Source organism: Syngnathus typhle, linkage group LG21, assembly GCF_033458585.1.
Source record: "Syngnathus typhle isolate RoL2023-S1 ecotype Sweden linkage group LG21, RoL_Styp_1.0, whole genome shotgun sequence".
Classification (NCBI taxonomy): domain Eukaryota; kingdom Metazoa; phylum Chordata; class Actinopteri; order Syngnathiformes; family Syngnathidae; genus Syngnathus; species Syngnathus typhle.
Window position 1 is genome coordinate 3,266,712 of NC_083758.1, and position 15,255 is coordinate 3,281,966.

The window sequence follows — 15,255 nt, forward strand, 5'->3', positions numbered from 1 at the left end:
TCAGGTTAAATCCCGTTTTACAAGCGTCCCCCTTTTGGTTTGTTTGTTGGAATTGGACACCAGGTCACCTTTGAAGGAATGCGGCGAGCAGTTTAACGGGCTTCGGCCAGCTGTGAGCTCTGACACGCTTGGACTAAAACAACGTTGTCCGTTACAGCCATGAGCGTGTCGTCATATATTGACACCTTCTTTAGTTTACTTTCAAAATAAACGCCGTACGCTAAGCTAAATGTTTCTTATGGCTAAGTAAGCATATGTGCGACAATGGGCTGCGTGCCGCCCTGCAGCTGACCTCTCACACATCAAACGAGAGGTTCGAGGCATCCTGGCTCGCTTTCACTGGAGCGTCAAAGAGGAAATCACGGTGCTGGAGTTTGTCTCCAGGCGTGTTAGTGTTCTTCTCTTTAGGACTCGCAAAGTAAAGCGAGCGTGACAAAACGGACATTTCCAAACACTTTTTGGGCCTTTTGTTTTTACAAGAGCTTGCAATGTGGGTCGGTAAAAACAACAAGGATGAAGACCCACATATCGTGGCTAAGAAGTATTAGCCACATTGGCTAAAAGGTTTCATGATCAACTGCCAACCCTGATGTGCCATATTCTTTATAATCTACATAAAATAACTATTCCTACAGCTTAGCAACTTCATTGTAAAACTTTTTTTATAAACTCCCCTCTGCCATAACGTACAATACAAACAACCAACATGACTTTGAGTATGCCTTTAAAAACTTTTTCCAACACACAAGAACACACATAAACCTTTGTCACGATTTGGCAGGAAACTGTTCCTCGCAGGTGGGCATCTAACCCCCCGCTTCCTCCCGGTACGCTCACTCCGCTGGCGACAAATTCACGCCGCGGGCTAACATGAATCGTGTGGATTGGGAGGCAAGGCAAACAAAAAGACAAAGGAGAAAGAAAACAAGCAAGAAAAAACAAAATGTGCAATAAATCTGGAAAGCCGCAGGGAGTTGAGGATGAAGGGTGTGAGAGTTTGGAGGCTTAAGAGTGGGCGGTGTGCTGGGAATCCACATGGCAGGCAACAGATGATTGTCACTGGTTACAGAAGGAATACAGTAAACACTACAACTCTCCTTCATGCAAATATATGGACAAAAGTATTGGGACAGAGCCATTACACATTTCGCTGTTGCGTCAGTACAGATGCGTCTCATGGCTTCAAAGACCCATTAAAATTTGTTTTGGAAACACACTGGTCACTTCGGCTTTCCGCCCCGTGGCAGCATCTCAAGAAGTGATGACATAATGTGCTTCTCTAATCTTCCCGTCCACTGGCTTGTTTCATTTTGGATTAGAGTATGTTTCATATGTTTCAAAATGTGCAGGCCAAACATGTGTAAACTGTACAGCCTGGCTGTGCAGAACATTTTTTTTTCCTCTCTCGGTTCTGCCGTGATAAATTCACTTAATTAGCCGTCTGCGACTGTGACGCGAGCTGTCATGGCAACGCGAGACAAAACAGAGAGGTTGCGCGGCGAGGCTCCGCGTCTCGGACCCGAACGGCGGATTGAGACGCGGCCGAGAGAATTAGTCATGAGTGTGTGTCCAATTACCACTCCGGAGCCGACAAGAGAATCTCGACAAATAACGAACAAAAGCGCATTGGCTCAGTAAATCCCATCAACACTGAGAAAACAGAAGGCAAGGGCGCATGAAAAAGTGTGTTCTGCTTAATTTTCCGGAAAAACTTACTGGAACGTTGCAAAAGAGCCATCCTGCAACAAAACAGTAAACAGGATTTGAAGTTCCTGTAAAATAAAAACAGATGTAGTGAATTTGAGTGATTTACAAAATTTGAACTCAGCTAGTCTGTTCCACCCACAACGGCGCAAACGCCCATTTGACTAAAAACTCTACTTATATGCTTGCGCGTGTTCAGCAATTATTTTCAAATACCGTTTTTTTCCATGTATAATGCGCAAAATGTAACCAATTTATTGTCCTAAAATCTGGGGTGCGCATTATACATGGGTACAAAAAAAAACGTTTTTCCAGCATCAACATGCCATTTTTAGGGTGCGTATTATACATGGGGGCGCATTATACATGGAAAAAAACGGTAAAACAAATTCACTTTACAGAGTCTTTAATTGCTGCTTGTACTTACACAATATCGGTACCAAAAAAGTAAACTATTTTTTGCAGAACTTGGCTGCTAAATTCTCATGAGATTTTCCACCAAATTCAGTTTTTCTTTTTTACAGCGATGCAATGCAAATATTGTTTTTTTTAACTCCACCTGTCAGAGGGAGCTTCAGTGGAATGTGTCTTCTTGTGTTGTATAAAACTACACGTCGGTCACGGTTGAGGGGATGACACACGCACTTACACACACATAGACAAGCAGAGACAAGTCTGCTGCAAGCGGGTCATTGCAATTTTTTGTGGCAGAGCTCACTAGAATGGAAAATGGCTGCAGGAAGGCTGAGAGAAGTGCTGATATAGGCCGCTTGCTGTTTATTATACAAGTGTTCAACCAGTGGAACATGGCAGCCTACACGCGGAGGTGAATGCAGCTATTAGAGGTTTTGCTACGACGGCATGAAAAGTGAAATCAAGACGGAGCAGTTATGCAGAGATGTGATGAATTTTCAAAACGCCTCAAGGTCACTTTACCTTCTCTGCTTATCTGGTGACCTCATTCCCTGTTTCCGAGTAGAGGTCATCCCACCCTTAGGTGGGCCACAGAGGTGATTTTGGCCTACGTCCACTGAACCCCTGAGGACACAAACAGAGTTTGAATGAGTCAAGACACATTTGAGCAATTTTAGCAATGATTAGCAGGAGTGCCAAATTCATTTGTGTCGTGGGCCAAATTGTAGTCAGTTTCATGGTGACTGTCGACCCAAATAAATATACTAATGCCTCAGTATAGGCTACACAACAAATTGATGAGTAACTAGTTTCGCAATCAGATGCCAGTAAAAACTATTCAAATATTTTAAAAAGATGAATTGTAACAAAATATCTGAATTTTTTTTAAGAGTGAAGACCATTTTAGTATGCGGGCCACATAAAATGATGTGGCGGGCCGTATCTTGCTCCCTGGCCTTGAGTTTAACACCTGTGCTATAAAGGATACATCCATGCAAATCACCCTTGGAGAGTGCCCATGCTAAGCTAAATTCCACTACAGCGTGTGCAAGCTAACTATTACTTAAACGTGATTTAATGAAAAGTCCCCTTCAAGGTCACTGGAGCTTTATGAGGCGTGCGAGATAGGGAACCAAGCGGCATATCCTCCGCTCTGAATTTATAAACGCTGACTTCTTTGGTATGCGTTATGTATTGATTATCACAATTACACACCATTAAGGTTCTATTATCCGCACTGGCTGGCCTTAATTACACTGGAGAGCCAGCGGGGCGCGTGGAGGAGGACGATAGAGACGAGGGGGAGCAGCGGAGAGGGTGGCGCCGGTGTAGGTGGAGGCGGCGACACAGATAGATGGATGACGCGGCGACACACACACTGCGCCAAACTAATTAAAACTGAAACTTTTTGTTTCCAGCCAGTCGACAGCCAATGAATCTGGCAGCGAATGAATGTGTCCGCAGGGACGAGGAGTTATACGTCCATGCGCACCGGGAAGGAGAGGGAGGAGAGCCGTTGCCATGGCGACTGAGCATTGCGCCACATCATGCAGCAGTCAATGCCTCCGCGCTGTCACTATCGCTACGAGATTCACGGTGCCAATATTTGCTCAGCGTAGCTACATCATTGACAATACTAAAAGGCTGCACTTGTAAAATATATTTCAGTCTATTTGCAGGGTTTATTCAGGCTTGTAAGCAAGAAGCTCGGGATCATATTACACATCATTGCAAGCTATAAATATTGTGCACACGGTTTTGTCAATGGTTATGATGGGAAAATGAAGATTCATATTTGCGTCATGAGCTACTTGTATATTTGGAGTCCTCCAGATGGCATTGAAAGGGCTTTCAGCCTAATGGTAAGCAGAGTGTGCCACGGAGAGGCAACAAGTGGTTCATGAATTTTCTTGAAGCTTCATTTTCCGATCACTAGTGGTGAAAACAAGAACTAATCAATTACCTTAGAAAAATGTTGATGCGATACTCACTTCATGACGCTTCTCTTGGGGGGGTTGCGAACAAATAAACTTGACCTGACTTCCATCATCTTAGCAAAATATTCATTTAATAGCAAATTGTCCAGTGCCTCACCAGATCCAGCAGGTAGTGCTGTGCTGGAGAAAAACTGTCATAATTCAAATATGTATTTTATGTCTGGATGATTTGTGAGTCACTATTAGATTGTAGTCATATCCTTGGTTTATGTTCTTGTCCTTTTTCTGTTGTTCTTCCACCGTTTTTTTGTCCATTGACACACATTAAAAAAAGGCCCACCGGGGAGTGACAGTACAAGGTTTGTACAGACTTAAATGGCCCGTATATAAAAGGCCACTGATTGTCGTAACTGACTTTGTAGAAAGCGGTGCCGACTGCAGCGTAAGTAGGTTAGACCTCGGGGGGGTCTGTCACGGAGACAATATCTGCCAAAGAATTATGACGGCACTGCAACATCTGCTGCCTCTGGAGCAAGACGGACAGTGATGGATGGCCAGGTGTGCCTCATTGTTTACACTTTGAAACCCGATCTCTAATTTGAAACATGAGGCCAAAGGGCAACGTGAGCCTTGATGACCAATTAAAAATGATGGGGGGGGGGGGGGGGGGGGGGGAAAACTCAACGCTATCCTTGCGTGCTGGCTTGGACGTGTCGGCGGCTGGGCGACGGCTGCGGGCTGTTGGCTTGTGGTGTCTTCCGTCGAGGCGGGATAGGAGGCAGGACAGGTTTGGCGCTGGATCCCGGACGTCTGTCAGTAAGGGGCGTGATGCCAGTCGGTGCTAGGTACGCCTGCTTGTCACCTATAAATGACAGCGTGAAGATGAGAAATAAGATATAAATTCACTCACGATATGAAAAAGGGCTCTCTGTGGAACAACCTTTGATCGTATCTGCTGAATGTCCCGGAGATTCATCTGAGCTGTTGAAGACAAGGGGGAAAAAGATGAGATGACAAGTGGAAGTTATAGTAGATTCCCAGATGAAAGGAGTCTAAGAGTCTTAAACGCCACTTTGTTTTGTTGCTTGGAAACAAAAATGATGGCCCCTGGGACTCAATAAATCGACAGTTACATGATGCGTGGTGACAATACGTGAAGGAGACACACACAAGCTGGGACTCATCCCAGCTTAGATGAGTGCAGACAAGAAGACACGTTAGGAATCCTCTACACAAATAGTGCGCCGCTGAGTAACATTCAAACTTAATGACGGCAACTCTGTGTGCGTGTGTGAAGATGAGGCCACAGGGGCATAGAGAAGAAAACACGTCATCGTAATTACACTGGGGCTGAGATGAGACCTTTTTTTACATTTAGGTTACAACCTTGTTCATTGCAGCAGGAATTATTTCAATTATTATTTTTTTTTACACACAAAAATCAGTTTATAGCGAGAAAAAGTTAAAATGGTGTATTTTTTTACTTTTGAGACAGTCTAAAACAATCAGTTATCAAAAATAATTTGATCAGTTGTTGATTAACCGTTTCTACACAAATGGTGCATCAACACATGTAGACATACAATTCACCAATCAGGCATATTTTTATTCTCCGTAAAAAAAATACTAGTATTGCAGCTTATGGAGTCGCTCATAGTAGATGTGCAAGTCTTCTTCATGACTATTATACTGCCCCCTGGTGGCCGGGTATACAATGTAATTTTTCTACATTATGAGTAGTTTTATTAATATTAAATGAAGTAAATATGATATTGGACTCCCTAAACTTGTATCTCAAGGCCTGACTGTATATTTACTGGTCTTGGCACCTGTATTATTTGTTGCATGTGTGTTCATTTTGTAGTTTTAGGGGAGCTAAGGGGTTGCGCTGAGTGGAAACACTACAAGCCCATCAAATTAGCCTCGCTGCTGGTTTCATCGGCGGGCCACTTCACTGTCAAGGTCAAAGAGGAAGTCCAAACAAACCATCAAAAAGTAGTTAGGACAAGTGGGCCAATCAAGCCAATTTGGCCTCTTGGCAGGGGCGGGAGAGGGTCTCCACTCAGAATTAGGCATGAGAGAGAGTGCAGTCAAGTGTGTGCTGCTTCAAAATGAACCTTCTGATGAGCCAACTGTAGACCCCCGGACTCTTCCCCATGACTGCCTCTCTCACCGGCTCCTCCCGCCTGCGGATGGAAGCCAGTTCCTACAGAGGAGACACAGACAAAAAAAACAAAGTGCTGATGATTGGCAGACGAGAGACTTTGTCGCCCGGGTAATTTTCCGTAGGAACTCACAGTAGGAGTCTTGTGGGAGGTGACCTGTTGCTGGGCCTGGGTGCAATAGTTTCTGTAGAGAGGCTCTGAGGAGTTGAGGGTCGAAGTGGATGAGTCTGACCTTAGCTCCTCTGTGGGCAGTTTCTCTTTTTTATTACACTCACCTGAGGCAGGAAAATATTTTTGAAGGTTGGTGCACCAAATGTTGTGGTTGTTCAAAAAATGTATTTTGGTTTTGAAATCAGTGAATAACTGTAATTATTGTGATTTCAATATCAATCAAACCTAATTATCCCGCCGCCCCTATACTTGCCGAGCCCTTGCTCTTCTTCCTGGTCCTCATAAAACAGGTAGTTCTTCACGACCCGCTCCAGCATCTGGTAGGCTCTCTCCCAGTTGTCTGCAAGCACGCACAAAATATGCTCACCAAGGCAGCTGCTGTACCTCCCATCGAGCGGCAATGAAAGCAAAAGCAATGGGGACGTCAGCGGCGCATAAAAGTGATGAGTGTGCTGCCCTCCCCGCGTGTTGGTCTCATTAAGAAAGCGGCTAAAACTGTTTGACGGTGCCGCCGTAGCCTTAATACAAAGCGGTAATGGGAATGAAATTGTGCTGTATGGATTTTAGTGAGGCGCGTTCATTTATCTAAAGCCTTATCAGTGACAAGAGGGGGGAGTTTGTCTCGTTGGGACAGGAATAAAAATGTCTCTTGCTAGCAAACCTGTACGGTATCCTCCTCAGCGTTGACGCTAATAGCGAAAAGACAGCTCGGAGGCGTACCGCAACGAATGATGCTGTCGAAGAAGCCGGGCCGCTCCCTGTTGAAATTGTCGTACAGCTCGATGCGAGACAAGGCCGCGTCCATCTGGGCGTCCGTGTAGAGCTTTCGACTTCTCAGCATGGCCTTGTAGTTCTCCGCTATGGTGGGGATGAGCAGAACGTAGCGGGGTTCAAAGATGCTCTTCTTCAGACTCAGCACGCCCTGTGATTGTGACAGACGACAGTCAATGTCGCTCAACTAGAAATGGGTGAGTACTGATACCAATGGACAAACCTGGATATGTCAAGGTTTTCAAAAGGTATATCGTGAAGCTTTTGTTACCATCCTCCACTCACCTCCAGCTCCATCTGAACGCAGCACGCCAGCCCTTCCCGGGCAACCTCTTCAACGGCGTCCCTGCTCAGGCCGTACTTGTGGCTGCCGTACTGGACAGTCTGTAGGAAATCCCCCTATAATGGGACAGTTGGTCCAGTTAGGAAGATAAGGTACGGACAGTTTTATATTTTACCACTAGATGGCGCTACCTTTCACTACTAAATGCATGCGGCCAAATTTCAACTCTTCAATGACAAGTATTCATTCCAAAGAGAACTTCTATCATTACGACATAAAGCCCAACAGACGCACCCTTTGCACAAGTAGCTCGAACTCTTCCTCGCTGATGAAATGGTAGTCCCTGCCGTTTTCTTCGCCAGAGTAGGGCTCCCTGGTGGTGTGACTGATCCTGCAGGAAACGGAGGGGGGGGGGGGGGGGGGGGGGGAAATAAAATTGCAGACGCCTATTGAAGAGTAGAATTTATGGTGAGGAATACCAGACTGACAGCGGGGTTAAGTCTCAGCACATGACCCCTTTGGCAGTGGAATGTGGTCAAGAAACTCAGATTTGAATGATTTGTGCTTGCGTGCGCATCTTAAAATGAACAGTCGCAAAGACAAACTCTGATACAGTAATCTTATTTGAAGACTCTTTCTGTTAATGTAAGACACTGACCCCTGTGCTAAGAAGTCTCCAAAGTCCTCGCAAAGGCGATGGGCCAGCTCTCTTTTCCCACAGCTTTGCGGACCAACCAGAACTAGCATCGGATACGGAATGTCATCGTTGGGTAGAATGCTGCAAAATGTGAAAAGGCAGATAAGATGGATGTATTTTTTTCACCACTGTAGTAAAAATTCCGGGTGAATTATCTGCCCGCGACTGATGAATGAACTCGTCTTTTTTATTGTCTGAGCAAAGAGATAACAAAAACCCCCAAAAGGTGCTGTTGGAAAAAACAACCGTGGCTAGTTTTGGAAAAGATAGTATATGTCAGACATGATGAGCGACGGCGCACCAACGGGTTCGCTTGCAAGGACGCGGAAGGAAATGACGCGGTGAAAACTTTAAAAGGACGAGGATACCGACGTGTCATAGAGGTGCTGAGGCTGCATCAGCTGATACATCAGCTGGGTCATGTGATCTCTGGACGCCACCACATCCATAGGTGGGTCGTACTTGTTGACGGACAACACCTGCAGTGAAACATTTACATTTAATCGTTACACCAAATGTAAACAAAAAATAAAATAAAAAATACTAGGGCTGAACTAGGAATGTTTGATATGACATTTTTTTTCAGACCGATATTGGGATGAGTACTCATTCTTTGAGTACTTACCAATGCCAAGTGTCAATACTTCAGTAGTATAACATATCTTATTTGTATTACATATTTGTTTTGAATATGTAAGTATCTGTGGCTGGTATCGGCAGCTTACACAACAACCGATACCTTCAAATAAGGCTTGTATCAGCATCGATACCCGGTATCGGTATGGCAATGTAGTAAAATGCAATTTTCAAACGGCAAATGCTACAATTTGGTGTAAAAGAACACAACAGCTTAGGATCAATTGTGTTTAAAAAAAATTGCATTTACTGTAGATTTTTTTACCCGCCCAAAAAAGCGTATTAAATGACATTCGCAATATTGAGGACAAAAAATCTCAAATAAATCTGATTATTTTTCAAAATCATTCAGTACTAATCAATACAAATTGCACCAAAGTCAGCTTGCTTGTAATTCAAAGTAAAATCCAACTGAATCGCACACACCATCACGGAGTTGGAACATTTAATTGAGTAATTCCTCAACATACCACTAGAGGGTGGTCTTATGCCAAACATAGTGCGACATCCTACTGCGCAGATAAAATGCGTTTATGACAAACCTTCTCTTCAACAGTGATTTTCTCTTTGTCCAACGTGGTCAGATGCTGAATGAGGAAGACCACCGACAACCTGTAGTCGGGTTGCTCCTAACACAGCATAACATATTGTTACACAAGTACCTCTTTGAAAGTCAAAACTTTGCAAAGGCAGATATTTTGAGACAACCTTTTACGTTACCTGTACAGGGTTCCCCAAAAGATTCAATTCCCTCAGCAGGAGAAGATTTTGAATGTGCTTACACTCCTCTACCTCAGGAATCTATGTTTTAAGAAAAGGTAGTTAATGTCAAAGTGTGCACTGGCGTTTCATTTATGGCGGTACACAAACACCTGATTTCTTTCCATGTTGATAGAGCCCAGCAGGTGCAGGTTGGTGAGCCCGGCAAGACTGCTGATGTAGTTCACGGACAGATCCAGAGTTTGTATCCTCTTTAGGTTCTCCAGACCTTCCGTGCTTTGCAACTGGTTCCCCCTCTGGACACAGATGGAGAAGATGTTTAACAAAGCACAAATGCATTCCATGAATCCCCATAGTTGAAATTAGAGGTGAGCTTCGGTCGCTCCGCAGGGTTCCACGCCATCTAAATTCCGACAGATGAGGCAAGCCGACAGCCGGCAAGGTGCTCATTCAGCACAAAGCCAAACCTTCACGGGCTAGTTTACACACTTTGACTAAAGTCATTATGTCGTTGCCTGGCAAGCGCTCGTCGAGCAGGAGGCCTGGCAAAGGGTAGCTCTCGCTTGTCGGGAGAGGGTGAGATGTGATGCGGGATGAATTTGGCTGTTCGTGGAGGCAACGTGTCAGGGAAAGGGTGGTACGGGGGAGGAGGGCAAGGTTTCAGTTAATGTGGAAAGCTGGATGAATCCAAAAGACAAAAGAGAGGAAACAATTTTTATTGCTTGGTGTCCCCAGGGCACAATTCTTGAACCCTTATTTTATTCACATTAAACTGTTACTGCTGTTCTGTTTTTTAAAGGTTAATTCAAATTATTTTAAGCACATTGCTTCACGTGTGCTTGTTTTTCCAAGTGCTCTTGAAATCAAATTGAGTTAGCTGAACATCATTCAAATTTCTAGCAGTAATCTATGTGAATGTAATTGAAATTAAATAGCTAGTTTTTGTGTAAAATCCTACAAATTACAGTAAGGCATACCAATTTTTTTGTTTCACTCTTGCTACTCATTAATATTATTAATGATAATCTTTTCACAATTAATTGTAATTCTTTTGACGTTGGACTCATTCATGAAATTCTCTTTCCGTGTCAAGACACACAAACAAAAATGAATCAGTATAGCTTTCAATTCACCTCTGGGTAAAATTAGAGCTTTGACGTGAAGGCAATTTTTTGCATTTCTATTTCCATTTAGTACATACTAAACTTTGAATAAAGTGAATAGCACATCTTGGACTGTCTGTACAGAGGACTGACCAGGTTGAGGTCTTTAAGCGGCACATCGTCCAGACCACAGACGCTGGCGATGATGTTGTGTGCCGCGCTGAGATAGCTCAATTTGCGGCACTTTTCCAAACCGTGGATCTGCTTCAAGCGGTTGTCTGAATTGCAGGGAGTCAAGGGCACTGCGTCAACTAAACATGCATACGTCTTACTCTTTTTGCATGTTATAAGGATACGGTCCAGATCTAGCTTGACGAGCGCCTCGTAGTCCGACATGTCCTTCATTTCTGTCAAATTGTTGTAAGAGTAGTTGACCTCCTGTAAAAACAGCGGGCAGAAATTGACTAATTCCACCAGGATATTCAATTAACTAAGCATTCAAGGGCGTCTAAAGCCTTTTAAGCATGTTTGGAGTGACGGCAGATGGCATGCGGGCCCGTCATGGGGAATAACGCAGCCACCAGTCAAAGTTTGTCTTCTGCTGTCAGCTCAAGGTCCTGCTTGCCGGTACCTTCAGGTTCTTCGGAGGCTTGAAGCCAAAGAAATCCGAGATTTCATTGTGAGAGACATCCAGGATGACGAGGAAGGGCATGTGGCTCACGCATGATAGATCTAGAAGATGGAAAAAAATATAGAGATACAAAAAGACCTACAATAATATTCAGATATTATGTATTTTTTATGTATTATGTACCTGTAATTCCATTGTTTGACAGCTCCAGGTTTTGCAGGTGAACATAATCACACAAAACTGAGATGTCCCTAAGCCTGCGACCCTGGTAAAAGAAAGTGGGGGTTGAAAAAAAACGTGAATATTTTTTATTTTGCGTTTATAAGCTGTAAAAATGCATTTTACGGGAAGTGCGACGTGGTGGTATGGGTGCTGTAGTCCAGTGTCGAAGCGTCCAAGGCGGGCCAGGCTGCTAGCCACCGACCGGGCACTTAAAACAAAGTCCTGTGAACAGATCTAAGAACCACATTTGTGCAATTACCGCAGTGTGCCATCTCGCTTGTAATAACGTTATTTTAAATGGACAGTTTTTAAATAGTGAAATAATACTAATAATACTAATACTAATAAAATAATAATAATCATTCGTCTTACAACTTAAGGAGCATTAACTTGTATTATCTGTAAATTATGCCATATCTAATGTTATCACCTCAAAAGATATCACATTTACCTGGGAACGAATGTGACTTACACAAATACAGCAGGGACACGGCAAGTTTTTTTACTTACAGTCGCACTTACAGTTTCTGACATGTCCACACATCTGGTCGTCTTTTCTCAAGCTTAACTATTGGTTATTAGAATTAATAAATGACGAAAAGTCGTCAAAAAATGACACTAGACAACGGACTCGGACGCCGTCGTTGTGACGTAATGGAGCTAGGTGTCTAGCAATTAGCACACCAAGGCTTTTGGCGATGTCGCCCAGCAACGTGTAGTTGCGTGGCGCAAGGGATTGTGGGTAACGTAGTTCTTCGATATCTAACACCATAGTGAAATGAACGCATACCCAAATAGTCGCCAACAATTTGAAACCAGAATGAAGAGTAATAGCAAAAGGAACAGGTTTTACTACCTGTCAAGTCGGGAGCGACGACGAAATCAAATAATATGTTAGTAGAGTGGTATAGACATCTGCAACACACATCGTTTGGCGTTGACCACCTTACTAGATGAGGTAATCAGGAGCATCCGTGGGTAGTCACGTGACGTATTGACGCAATCATTAAAGGATTAATAAAATAACATGTCAAAATGCGTTGTATTTTAATAACTAACGATTTCACATAATCATTTAGTTTAAAATTGTTCAATGTAAATAAATCAAAATACCATACAGAAAATATTTAAATGTTTATTGTGTGTAAGCAGGTGACAAATAGGCATGGTCCAATTTGTGTATCTGATCTGTGTATCGCATTTATACATTGATATATATAAAAATGTGAGGAAATTAAGCATGAAAAATGAATAAAAAGCAAAAAGAATGGAGCGTTTGACATGTTTTAGTGTGACAGTAACACAGTCTGTTACTTAACATTCTGTTCAAGTTTCTCATGTATTGAATTGCAGCAAGAAGCAGCTTTTTAAGGGTTTACGCCAAGTTTCGTCAAACCTGCCCAAGGGGAACCTGCAGCTGTTTTCCCATCGGGCCAAAGTGTCAATATGATAGATTGTGGTGGGCCACTGAGGTATTGACAAAGCCCTCTTCCTCCGGCTCCTCTTGTTAAGTACTCCTTTCCCAAGTTAATGAACTAAAACAGAGGGAGGGCTGCTAGACGGAGAAGTTTATGTTCCAGGATTTAAGTTTACAGAAACAGATAAAGGAAGGCAATTTCAAATGTAGTCGTAGGGACAGAAGTATCCAGTTTCCATTCATTTCACTGGGGAAATATGATTTGAGATACTGAATATAATTCTAAAGGCACCACTATACACAAAACCATTGTCCACTCTAAGGAACTTTAAGGGACCAGTTGGGTTCACGTGCTTTATAATATGACCATTATGGGCATCGCGGCTGGGGCCGATGAAAGCAGCAGTTTGCGTGTGATGAGAAAATGAGATGAGCCCCAAGTTTGGCGTCCGATCACACGGTCGTAATCTTCTTGTCCTTGCTGGCCTGCTTGATGGCGGCTTGCTCGCAAACGATCTCCTTCAGACGCTGGAGTCGAGTGTTCTGGGTGCTCAGGTCGCCCACGCCTGTTTGGCTCCGGTGGAGCAGCGACAGGGCGTTGATGTACTCCAATTCCGTGTAGCGCACGCCCTGGTCCACCACTAGGTGGAGCAGCTCATCAGCCGTGTTGTATAGCATCTCGTAGTACTGCCTAAAGTGGAGAGAAGAGAAAATGAAAGTTTGTTTTTGTGTCTATTTTTCCGCATTACCATGCTTGAAACTCGAAACATTTGGATCCTAGCTTGTGAAAATAAATGAATGGCAATGTCTATAGCTTGTTCCAGCCATCAAACAAAAACAATTTTTATTTGTACCTTTAATAACAACAATCTACTTGTATTGTGGTTTTTTAAACACACAACAAACACAATTAGATGTCTGTGCATCGTAATTAATTGTGCAACTCCAGGCCACCAGGTGGCAGTACAATATTTAAATATAACAAGATCAGTAAGCTGCCATATGATCTGTTCATTGCAGAGGATAAAGAATGAGTGCTGTTACATTGTTTGTCAATCTGTGTTGCTGGGCCATTGCCACATAATTGCTACTTCCTTTAGCTTGTCTGACACGTTTTACATTGTGTGTTAGCATTAAGCTAGCAGCCCAGCCCTGGGCAATAATAAACTTGGAGCCTCCTTTTTGAAAAATTATACTGTATAATAGTTTTGCTGGCATCATCTTGCGTTTGAATCTTCAAATTCAAATTTCCCCCAAGTCATAGCCAAAAAAAATAAAAGGCTGAGCATAAATTACACTACTACTGCACTACTACTACATCGCAACGCCGGCGTTGTTAACACCTGCGTCTACATGTTGGTCTTTTGTTTATTATTAGCAACCCACAAGAGAGCTACCCATGTGTCCCTGTGGTGTAATTTACATCACAATTTAATTAAACAACCACTCCTACACGCACACACACCCACACACACAGACACACTCTTCCCATTTCACAAAGAATATTGAGTCACTTTACAATGTGTGAACGCCGCAGAGCTTACGTGTGAAGAAGAAGAAGCGGAGAGCGATCGCAATTTATTTGCAGCTGTGGTAATGAATGAGTGAGGAGGCCATTACAAGCTGCCTCTGTCAGCGCGTTTGCTGTCACACATTAGTTAGCTGAGCAGGCATGGAGGGAAGGAAGGAGGAAGGGATGGAGGGGGGGGGGGGGGTGAGGGCGAGGATGGATGGGGAGGCCGGCCATGATCCTCTCCATCAGCTGCGACCACAACATCCGACTGGACTGATGAGTCTGCTTTGTCTTGGGCTCACAGTGAAGCCATGCGGTTTGAAAAACAAGCTTCCAAATAAGTGAACCAAAATAGGCATGTTTACAATACACAATCCCCACAGAAAAATAAGAATAAAATAAAATATAAAATCAAGGGTTTTAAATCCACAACGCCAAGGATATCTGTTAGCCTATTTATAGTGATTTGCATTGGTTGCTAGCATTAACCTAAATTGTCTTCCCTGCTATGTGCTTGTTCTAATTCCAGTGGGTATTATTTTAGAATTTGATGTTTGAGACTAAACTTCAACTGCATAAAACAGCTCAAAGCCTTTTTTTTGATGAATTTGCCAAATTAATTCCCATTGTGCACTTGAATTGAGTTCACTAAAACCTTACAATGCTTGTGTCTTTTACGTTGCAAAAAATAATTGCTTAGTAAGCTGCAATATTGAAGGAAAAAAACCCCAGATTAGTTTTCAAAATCGCTCATTGCTAGTCGCTAGCGGTTACCTCATGAATGAATGCAGGCAGTGGAAAATGTGCTCAAAGTTACTGGTTGTCAAACAAAGGGGCATGATGACAGGAAACCGGAGAGAAAAAGGGCATG

The 15,255-nt window shown here is 43.3% G+C and overlaps 2 protein-coding genes across 2 annotated transcripts in view; both read right to left on the reverse strand.

Annotated features, from left to right (window-relative positions):
- Positions 1-4,736: 4,736 nt before the first annotated feature.
- lrguk (leucine-rich repeats and guanylate kinase domain containing) lies at positions 4,737-12,113 on the reverse strand. The gene is made up of 19 exons (XM_061269042.1): positions 11,977-12,113; positions 11,578-11,688; positions 11,416-11,497; positions 11,233-11,333; positions 10,958-11,039; positions 10,755-10,879; positions 9,651-9,794; positions 9,499-9,579; positions 9,321-9,407; positions 8,515-8,621; positions 8,104-8,223; positions 7,740-7,836; positions 7,448-7,561; positions 7,112-7,313; positions 6,655-6,731; positions 6,353-6,502; positions 6,173-6,261; positions 4,996-5,036; positions 4,737-4,917 (listed from the first exon to the last, which is right to left on the reverse strand). Exons 1-19 carry the CDS (start codon positions 11,986-11,988, stop codon positions 4,742-4,744), a joined length of 1,998 nt encoding a protein of 665 aa, XP_061125026.1. The 5' UTR covers positions 11,989-12,113; the 3' UTR covers positions 4,737-4,741.
- Positions 12,114-12,575: 462 nt separating this feature from the next.
- exoc4 (exocyst complex component 4) overlaps positions 12,576-15,255 on the reverse strand; it is a 57,920-nt gene continuing 55,240 nt past the window's right edge. Inside the window, exon 20 of the mRNA XM_061268825.1 lies at positions 12,576-13,562. Coding sequence (XP_061124809.1) covers positions 13,325-13,562 — 238 coding nt within the window. The 3' untranslated portion in view covers positions 12,576-13,324. The remainder of the gene's footprint in view (positions 13,563-15,255) is intronic.